The sequence below is a fragment of the Malaya genurostris genome, chromosome 1 (assembly GCF_030247185.1).
Source record: "Malaya genurostris strain Urasoe2022 chromosome 1, Malgen_1.1, whole genome shotgun sequence".
Taxonomy (NCBI): Eukaryota; Metazoa; Arthropoda; class Insecta; order Diptera; family Culicidae; genus Malaya; species Malaya genurostris.
The window spans coordinates 73,601,968-73,612,967 of NC_080570.1; the positions used below are offsets into that span (position 1 = coordinate 73,601,968).

Consider the following 11,000-nt stretch of genomic DNA (forward strand, 5'->3'; position numbering starts at 1 on the left):
AAAACATTTAGAAGCATTTATGAAATACGTCAAAGAAAGACAGTAGACATTTTTAATTTTTCTACTCAAATTTTGATCACACATTTTGCGAAATTGGTTAACGAATAACAAAAATACATTCACATCAGATCGGCTTTCACAGAGAGGCCACGATCTTAGGGGTCCCTTGAGGGAACCCAGCGAGCTCATTTAGTTAATTAGAGGCACACAAATAAGTCTTGTTTTCGGGCCCATTATTACGTAAAAGTGGCGCTGATTCACGGCCGTTTTTTTCGATCAAGGACGAGTACCTCCTTTTTTCCTTACCAGCCTCGAAATAACTACTCACAAGTGGAATCTCACCCTGCAAAGCGACGTCTCTCAAAAAAAAATTTTTTTGTTACTAATAACTGAAAATCTCTAATTTTTCTCCGATCAAATACATTGGATTATTAAGTGATGTAGTATTTTGAAAATTTTCGCAGAAACGATTCGTTTGTTCCTGTTTATTTTATAGGTACGGAATCTTTCCCTATTCTACCGTATTCCAGATTTTCTCAAATTATCTGTGTGGTATTCTGTAAATTCTAGTTCATTTTTCAATTGATAGTTTTTACAGCTGAATACTAAATCCAAGCCAAACTTTCTTTTGGTTTTTAGTTGAAATCTACTGGTATTTTTTTAGGTTGAATGTATCGAAAAACTAGTAGCTTTGATATTAGAGACGAAATAATAAAGAAATTTTAATATAGTGGAATTAAATGGAGTTTATTGTCTTTGAAAGCGATTTTGTGCATTCCACTGCGCTCTGAAAAAAGAAATTTTTGACATTCAGTACCGTTCTGGTTGTCGAGCAGGTTTTTCATTTGTTCTGTACACACATGCATTCACATACATACTCAGAGAGATTTGGACAATTCATCGAGCGGAGTCGATTTGTATATGAAACTTGGCATTCCGGACCTCGGACCTTATAAAAAAGGAGAGATTTGAAAAATAATAAACTTGAAAGGTATTTTCAGGTCAATTCCAATATATTAATCTAGGTAGATCTTTTATTGAAAAAGCATGAAAATATTCGTGACAATAATTTCGAGAATATTCTAGGCAAATATTTCAAGAATGTTCTTGATTTGAAACATATAATAGAAACTTTTGAAATGTTTAATTCGTTTAATGAAATAGTTCATCGGAAATGTATCTAGATACTATTATTGGTACTCTGATTAATTAAAGCAAGTAGTAACCTTCAACCAAATTTTGCACTTAAACTGCTAACGCACTGATGAGTAGAAGACGAGACGTAAACATGAGCAAAATGATTATGCGTACTGTGCTAGGTCAATTTTTACCCGATTTGGTCACACATTAGCACAGTTTTACGCTAAATGCACGATACTTTCTTTTTTGTCTTATGTTTCGTCTTCGACTGATTGGTGCACAGCAGTTTAATTTGAATACGAAAACTTCATTCGTAAATTTCACTCGTATTCAGATGAATAAGCTTTACTATTCCAAATTATTTTACAAATAGAATTGTTCAAGCTATTATGATTAGATATACAAATTTTCTCTACTTACAGCAATATCTGATCGACTGGCAATTGTTGGTCGGTGTGGCTGGTGTAGAGTTTCCCATATTGTTGCTTGGCCCGTTGTTGGTGACGATCATTCCAGTGCCGTTGGTGTTAGTCGCGAGACCGTTTCCGATGCTATTCCCAATACTATTTACCATAGTATTACCACTTGTGTTCATTGGCTGGGACATTGCTGCAGCCTGCGGTAAAGGTTTTGAACGGACCAGGATTATGTTTGAAATTAGAACACTTCCTTGCCAGACGTTTCAACCACAGCTTGTCTTTTTACTAGTTCACTCAAGTATGCACATAATAGGGAAAGAACACACGCGACAGTGTCCTAATTTTTCTCGATTTTATTTCCTCCACACTATGCTATGCTCTTGGGTTTACGGTTTTCTCTTCGTCTTTTTGCCTTGCCGTCTTTCACTCGGGTTCACTTCACTATTAAGACCAAGCTTTTGCTCCACAGACTGACTGTTGCTGCGGTTGATGAAAACGATGATTGGGAGGAAGATCGCTCCGTCCGCGCAAAACACACGAACGCACAGATGAAGAAGTGACACAGAAAACAAGAATTCGTTTATAACTGTTTTAGATCTGTTAGGCCTCTGGAGACTGGTCTCTTTTCCGGCTAGCCTATCTTGACTATAGTCGTAGATTCTAACTAGGTATTATAAAGGATTATTACATTAACTACATTAACTTGCACTGTTTCTTTTTTTCGTATCGCCTTAACGGCCCACCAAGCCGACAGCAGGCAGCACTTGATCGAATAAATTCATCCTTGTAATAATATGTATTCCGTCTACAAACAACGTAATTTCTTTAAGTAAAATCCTTCACTAAGTTTCTTAAACTTTTCAAAAATATTCTTCACATTTGTACTCTCCGTTATCCGTTAATGTTGCCAAGGGCGCCGGGCCGGATCCGTTGACCTGTGTAGAACAAAACACGAGAATTAGAACAGAATAGTTCTACGAAAAAAGTTTTCCAACTGTTTGCACTGGGATCTAAATAAATGGGAAACGCACGCTCTCACACGCGATCAGTTCGGGGCACGCGTCACAGTGGCCTGCCGAATTGGTTCGCAGTATGGGGAGAAGGACGGAAAAAGACTTTCTTTCCTCGACACGGGTACGATCTAATCTGATTGGTGATTCTGCTTTCTGACTACCAACAGGTCCTCCACAAAGTCCAATAGCTAAAGTGTCGGGAGGAACTCACTTCGGGCCTCGGGTACAAGAAAGAGTGTAACAAAACACAAGAAAAAAAGCCCACCAAACCACCGTCACCGGTCGGTGTATGGGGAACAGATCACGCGCTCCCTCTCTTTCTCTCTCTTTCTCTTTCATTGTAGCTCTCACACAGTTCACCTACACCATTAAACCGCTAGAAAGCTCAAACACCCCACATCGTAGGCTGAATTCCTCCCAGGAAAAGTTCCACAATCGGCTCTCGTGCGCAGCATAAAACCGATCTACCAATAGGGTATGCTTGCGAACAGCAATTTGCTCTTTTGAAGAAGTTTTTTTTTCGTAGACGCTAAGGGAATTGCTTTTGGGGTTAAGCCTTTTGGGCAGATCAATGCACACCATGACTACAGTTGGTTTTGCTGTGTATGCGAGTAGTTCTCATATGGCTTCATGGGAGCAGAGGAAAGTATAGATCTAGCCTTAGAAAGTACTTACTGTAGTCATGCTCATGGTGGACGCGCATGCTATGCGCTTGTGGTCAAAATAACTGATGGTGGAATGTTTATGATCTTTGATTATTATCACTATCCTTTTCCTTCAAGGCTTTGAGATTTAATTACATTTGATGAATTAATTTGTTATAAATAATGTTACCTTGATCTCGATCCTAGACATACGTCCTTACCATGATCAAATCGTTATTACTTGTTTCCGTTTCTACTCCAAACTCTCAATTGGGACCAAAGCACGAACCAACTATAATTGGTACACATTGAGTTGGATGAAATTTAGATTCGAACCACAGTAAACAATATTTTTGCGCCCGCAAGTTGAAATTTATATAGGCTTTAGTATGGGGAAACTGACACGGAATCGATTGTTGCGACTGATTCAGAATTCATATGGAAATCATACGGAATTGCGAATCAAATTCCAGACGAGTTGACGTGGCGCTTATGGGCTCTTGTGTTCGAGCTTGCTTACAATGATAATACATGCATGCAAAATCGTACGCATGGTGATTTTTATGTCGTTTTCGCTTGATGCCAAACCTAACCCAGTTTTCACACTAACTGCTTTCAAACCGTTTGTTTGAAGCTAGTTTCGAACCTAGTTTCTCAAGCGAAAACGACATTAGAGAATTTTCACTTGTATGCTGCACGCAGCGTTTTCAAAACAAAAGTTTGCACTAGCTTGGATGTTTGTTCTCTGTGATATATTGATCATGTTGTCGGTTACATTTTCCGTTAATGCTACGTTATTTTCGAAAAAGAGTTTAAATCTATTTTCGGCAGGCAAAATTATTTCATATTGAATCTTCTATTTTATATTGAACTTTTTTTGTTTAGACTATAGAGACTTTAACCTTAAGGTCATTCGACTCTTCGGGTCTGAAAAACTTTCTGACCCTATGTGCGAGATTGTGAATCGAACACAGGTGGACTGCGCGATAGGAATCGACTTACCCATCACGCTATACCCGTCCCCATTATTTTTTTAAACTTTTTCGGTGGCGCTTTACTACTTGCAACAAATGATGTCCTGGTATGGCAAGCAATATGTTTCTGTGGTTTGAAGTCAACCATTTTCACACTACCGGAACTATAAATGCTGAAATCTTTCAATCTGAGTGTCTCCAGAAGAAATTGCAGCCTTTTTATAAGAAGCATAGTACACCTCCATTTAGCGTCGGCTCACTATATCAAAGCCACTCTCAATTGGCTTGCGGAAAAGGGTATAAATTTCGTTGAGAAAAATATCAATTCACCAAATTGCCCTCAGCTTCGACCCATCGAACGTTACTGGGCAATCGTGAAGAGGGTTTGCAATAAGACTTGTAAGGCAGCTGGCAACATGCAGGAGTTCAAATAAATTTGTGTTCGAGCGTGCAAAACATGCGATGAAGAGCGTTCGATCAAAAGTTCGAAAATTCGTGAAGAAATAACTTAAATTTCATCTGGTTTTCATTATGCTTAAGTTTTACCTCGTACAATAAAGGATCAATTTTTAGATTGAATAAAATATGGTTTTTTATCATAATTTGAAAGAAAAATTTGTGGATAGCTTATTTTCGATACAATCCTTATTCACTCGTTTATTTTGTAGTGGGTCATTCCATTTAGAAAAAATAAGGAAGTTTCTGTTCGTTACGCGATAGTATTTTAAATTTTCTTTCAGTTTTCACGAATAAGAACAAGGAATCAAGACTTCCCGGGATTTCAGTATCGAATATTGTTGAAACGTTTACTCGGGAAGTCAGTGAGTTTAGTGGTGCATCCGAGCATCTTGAATCCGGAACATACTGAGTCGCACGCGAATGCTGCAATTACTGAAATTTTGACTAACAAATATCCTTCTTCCATGACACTTGTGGAGTGTGCAGTAGTATATATGGCCTCTAGTAACAACAAGTGTTGAACTAACATACCTTCCTATCCCTACCCAAGTAGCAATTCGCAACTAGTTCTGATACGACAAAGTCCAAACTATGTTGAAACAAGAGCTCGAATATGTTTTTTTATGTTATACTGATTAAAAAATGATGACAGCAATGACATAACTAGTTACGAAATAGTTATTCAGGTTTCCAATCTTAACATCTTTGTGTCATATTGAATTAAACATAATTTATAAGCTATCGTTACTTAATCCCAACATATCTTTAATCACAACTATGATTCTAGCTACTAGTTGAAAATAAGTTTATTTGACTTCAATAGTAGCAACCCGTAACTAACAGATCGACTGAAAAGTTCGTATCGTTTCTATGAGAGGGCGCCACTAGAATTAAATCCATACCATTTCCAGTTAGTACCAACCTTCAAAAGATACGTATATAAATTTGACAGCTGTCTGATTATTAGTTTGTGAGATATTGCATTTTGAGTGAAGCTACTTTTGTTATTGTGAAAAAAATGGAAAAAAAGGATTTTCGTGTGTTGATGAAACACTACTTTTTGATGAAAAAAAGTGCCGCCGATACCAAAAAATGGCTTGATGAGTGTTATCCAGACTCTGCACCGGGCGAAGCAACAATTCGTAAGTGGTTTGCAAAATTTCGTACTGGTCATATGAGCACCGAAGACGATGAACGCAGTGGACGTCCAAAAGAGGCTGTTACCGATGAAAACGTGAAAAAAAATCCACAAAATGATTTTCAATGACCGTAAAGTGAAGTTGATCGAGATAGCTGACACCCTAAAGATATCAAAGGAACGTGTTGGGCATATTATTCACGAATATTTGGATATGAGAAAGCTTTGTGCAAAATGGGTGCCCCGTGAGCTCACAATCACAATGTCACAAGTCGATAAAAACCATGCTGAAATTGAACGAATTGGGCTTCGAATTGCTCCCTCATCTACCGTATTCTCCAGATTTGGCCCCCAGTGACTTTTTCCTGTTCTCAGACCTCAAGAGAATGCTCGCTGGTAAAAAATTTAGAAGCAATGAAGAGGTAATCGCTGAAACTGAGGCCTATTTTGAGGCAAAGGACAAATCGTACTACAAAAATGGTATCGAAAAGTTGGAAGATCGCTATAATCGCTGTATCGCCTCTGATGGCAATAATGTTGAATAATAAAAACGAATTTGGCAGAAAAATGTGTGTTTCTATTAAACGATACGAACTTTTCAGCCGAACTGTTAGTTTTGATACCACTTAGCCCAACTGTGTTGCAACAAGAGCACGAACAGGGTTTTTATGTTATACTGGTTAAAACAAGATGACAGCAGTGTTTCTTTATAACGTAAACATTGAACTAACTATCATTTGTAAGTTATCGTTACTTGATTCTAACATATCTTTGATTACAGCTATGTTTTTAGCTACTAGTTGGAAATACGTTTATTTTCCGTTGTGAAACCATTATAAACACGTTAACGTATATGTGAATCGTTACTGTGAATTGATATAGCACTAACTTAGATATTATAAGATTATAACATAGTTTCTTCATTGATTCAGATAGTTATCGGTAGGTTTTCCCAACGTTATGATAACGAAAATGCAAACAAAACAACCTTTCTTGGCTTGAATATGGCGAACAAAATATGGAGTCTCAAGAAGTGTATGAAACGTAAATAAAACTATTATTATTACTTTTTTCAAAACTACTTTTTGCCGAAAATAGTGAAAGGCAGAATAGATAATTTTGTTCTATGCACTGTCATAAACACGAAGAAAATAATATAGGGATTGAACATCGATTGTGATAATATTATAATTCTCATGATATATGAATTTAAAATGATGAGAAATCACTCTACTTGGAATAATTTTGAGCATTCTGACCTTAGGGTTATTTTGTTGATCATTTTTCAAATCTTTATAAACAGATTTTGATTGAAGGCGCATAAAAAACAGTTAAGTAAAATTGAATTTCGCTCGACAGTTTTTGGATCGTTGTGAAATTTATTCCTTGTATCAAGTTTGTGATTTAAAGTACTCTTCTGCTTTTTTATTGGTGATAGAAAAGTATTCTGGATTCATTCAATGTTTATTTTGTCGATGGTGACAAAGTTTCAACTAGTTTACTTGAAAACAAGTTATTTTCAAGTTATGAAAAGATAAGTTATTTCAGTATTTTTAGCCGACCTAACAACTAGTAGAAACTGCGCTTTTTGAGTCATGCAAGTGTTAGATGTTAGTAACAATCACTCAAATATCTGGTTGCAAACTAGTCACAAACAAGCTAGCGTAACAAAAATTGTTACTTGGGTAAGCGGACCTACAACCGGACCTGGCCGGCGCCGGTACTGATCAATAAACTTCGGGGCTACCAGAAGTTGCACATTGAAGGTTGATATGCCATTCCCAGGTCTGATCTTCCAGAATTTCTCTGTACAATATCAGCTGATCCCGATCAGTAACGGAGTACCAACCAGAGATGGCCGCTCAAGCTCAAGCTACTTTCGGTGCTTCTGGAATCGGAAAAGTGGGGACCAGGCGTGCCGAATTAAGTTTATATGTTCACAAACCAACAAGTACTGTAAACTAGGAAAATTTGAACAATTAGGGATTTTGTAGGTTTGTGCAAAAAGCACATGTTTTATTTTGATTTCTTCGCGTGTTTTTATTCGCGAAGAATTTATCAGACAGTTTTATTGAATTTGTACCTATTTTTTACCATCGTTCGTGGATAAATTTTCCACTTATCACGTTTTAGTTCCGAAACCGAAAGTCGGATCTGGATAGAATGTTCTAGAGATTTTCAGGAAACTATAAGACCTTACATTTGAATCTTAGTTTGTAAAAATCGATTGAGTCGTTTCCGAGAAAATCGGGTGCAATTTTTTTCTCTAATTTTCACATTTTACCATATAATTTCGGAACCTGAAGTTAAATCGAAATAAAATTAAATAATAGACCATGGGATCATAAGACCTTTCATCTGAATCTAAGTTTGTGAAAATCGGCTCAGCGATCTCTGAAAAAAGTGAGTGCATATTTTTTGTGCATATCATCCTGTATCTCCGGATCGGAATAAAATTCAATAGCAGGCTTTGAGACCATGAGATCTTTCATTTGAATTAAAATTTTCGAAAATCGGTTCAGCCATCACCGAGAAATGTAAGTGCATATTTTCGTTACATACATACACACAGACATTTGCTCAGTTCGTCGAGTCTTGGTTAACAAGTCGGGTTTCACAGTGATTGTATAACCTTTTTATATGAGAAAAGTTCGTTCGTATATATCGAATACTTAATTTGCTATCGTTTTGGTCGTTTTATCGATTAAAAGATCAAAATTGAAAGCAAAAAAAATGCTGTGCGAAATCAAACTGAAAACTAGTTTTGCTCTCAGTGAAAGCACTTTGCAAACTTAATATGATGTAGATTTTCTCGAAATAACTCGTCACGAACATAAGCTAAAAATAGAACAGCCAGTTCGGGATAGTATACATTTAGGCGATATTACTTGCAAGCATGAAAAAAGATTTTATGCAATTTACACACTAAGGCGGAGAAAATCCGGTTGCGAACTTAGGTTGATTTGGAATGCGAACTTTTTACGATTGCTATGAACTGTATGTGCTAGCTATCAGGAGACGGAAAATGTTCGGTTATATGACAAGTAGTGTTGTTTCACAAAGTTGTATGCAGGTAGTTTATGTCAATGCACACTCGTTGCGTCGCTTCCATCCCGCATCCACCGTGAATAGCATTGTGGCTGTTTGAGCACAGATAAAAATGTTCTTTTTGTCCTTCTCATATTCAAAGCTGTAGCATTCAAACATTATAACATTAAATTTAGTTATCTACTTGATCTCACACAACTCGTACATGTAATCAGTTTGAAATTTCAATTTAGAGGCTCTGAAGATCGAACGTTTCACAGCGAAGTCTTCTACAACACAGGGAACGTGAATTAGGAATCCGGCAATAAGGTATTCCAGATTATTTGTGTTTTCGACTAATTGTGACAATGAACGATTATCTCGCTTCTGACCACAGATAGAACCAGAATCTCTTTAGTAAGTTTATAATTTACGATCATTTGATGCAGAATTAGTCCTGTGACTCAAAATTATGAAGATTTAGTTAGACGGTTTCTTTGGAAAAGTGTATTAAAGGTCCCCGATTTCTGTATGCACTGAAAATAATGGTCTAAAAACTTTGGAATGAACTTCGCGACATCGTATGATTACACATATCGAAACATTTTTTTTAAACTGAACGCAAAAATTGTTACAGGATCGGATAATTTACGTATCTAGATGGAAATCGATGACTTCAAATGAATTTCTCATATCAAATTCTGAAATAAGCTCCTTCTATGGCAGACGATCAGCGAGATGGTAATACCAAAGCTACTATTCAGATTGACCTGCTTCAGACAAACGTGGTACTGATGATCGCCGATTTATCTAATGCCTCCCAGACATGTGGTTTGACACCAATATTCTCGTGATTAATAAGAAGGAGCATTATTTGGGTAAAAATTGAAAAAATGTTGAAAAAATCGTTTCTTCGCGGTTATGATTGCGGTCAACTGCAGGATCTCGGTAAGATGTCAAAGCATTTTTGTAAAAGGCAACATAGGATTGAAGGAATAATTCTTCCATTGAAACTTAACTTTGTATTTTTGTGTTGCCATTTGAAATTTGCTCAATTTCAATGGATTCACTAAGTTATTGATTTTAATATTTTCACTTTTTGAGCTTCACAAAACTTTTGCCTTTAAATAGAAAAATGATAACACAATGTGATATTAAATGAAAATTTGATGAGTCGACATCATATTAGGATTTCAATCTGATGTTGCTATCATAATCAGATTTCAATTTGTTCTCATTTTGATGGTAGACTTTACTCGGGTTTTTACTCATTAGAGGTCGACGCAAGTTTACCAATCTGTCTGTAAATAAAAGTTTTGCTGAACTTTTCATAATCTGTGTGTATGCACACTTAAATTGGTTTACCGATGTCAGTTGTTCCATCCTCGTTAGCTGAATTTTTCAGTAAAATAACAAATGTTATGCTGATATATCAGTAGAATAAAAAAGTTCAGTAGTTCGTCTGTTCTAAACTCGTGAAAAGATGATAAAATACTGAATGAAGTTAAGTGTGTGTGTACAATATACAAAAATGTAAATATGTGTTCATGACATTATAGACTTCAGGAGCTAAGCTTTAAACGAATATAAATTTCTATGCATATGAGTACGGTATTAAACATTGAAACGATAACTTTGAAATATATTAAAGTAATATTATTTCAAATTTCAGAGTTTTTTAATAATTCGTATAAGCTGTTGTGATGCATATAATGTTTAACCTAAACGTGGGGAACAATTAAATCCATAGTTCAGCTAACGAAATATTTTACCAGTTCATACAGCTCACTGTGCACAAAATCAAAATTTCATTTTCCCAGGCCCGAAAACTACCAGAGAGTAATAATCATAATTAAGAAAACCCCGATGAGTATCAACACACTAGTAACGACGAGAGCTTATCGGACTAATCCGAACAGCAAAACAGAATACTCACACTACGGAATTTGTAACCGAAAGCTCCATGTTCTCGTTTTTCCCACCACACAGTAATCCGACAGCGCAGATACAAGAGACCGAATCCACAAAGCTTTGGCTGAGATCATAGAAAGCAGGTCATCCGAAGATGCGCGAAGATGATGATCGGAAGAAGGGGACAAACCACCCATTCACGAATAGCTTGCCGAGTCTGGTTGTGCGTTTGTACTTTACTTGGCGATATAGTCTGCCGTCGGAGAGTAGAAGAG

General features: G+C 36.5%; 1 protein-coding gene across 3 annotated transcripts in view; it reads right to left on the reverse strand.

Annotated features, from left to right (window-relative positions):
- The window catches only part of LOC131440470 (putative uncharacterized protein DDB_G0292292), a 153,593-nt gene that overhangs the window by 100,880 nt on the left and 41,713 nt on the right, over positions 1–11,000 (reverse strand). For 2 of the 3 annotated variants that reach the window (XM_058611772.1, XM_058611773.1), the window contains exon 2: positions 1,561–2,494. In XM_058611772.1, coding sequence (XP_058467755.1) covers positions 1,561–1,747 — 187 coding nt within the window. In that variant the 5' untranslated portion in view covers positions 1,748–2,494. Of the gene's footprint in view, positions 1–1,560; positions 2,495–2,590; positions 2,811–11,000 lie in introns of those variants that run through there. The other variant, XM_058611774.1, reaches the window with a different exon arrangement.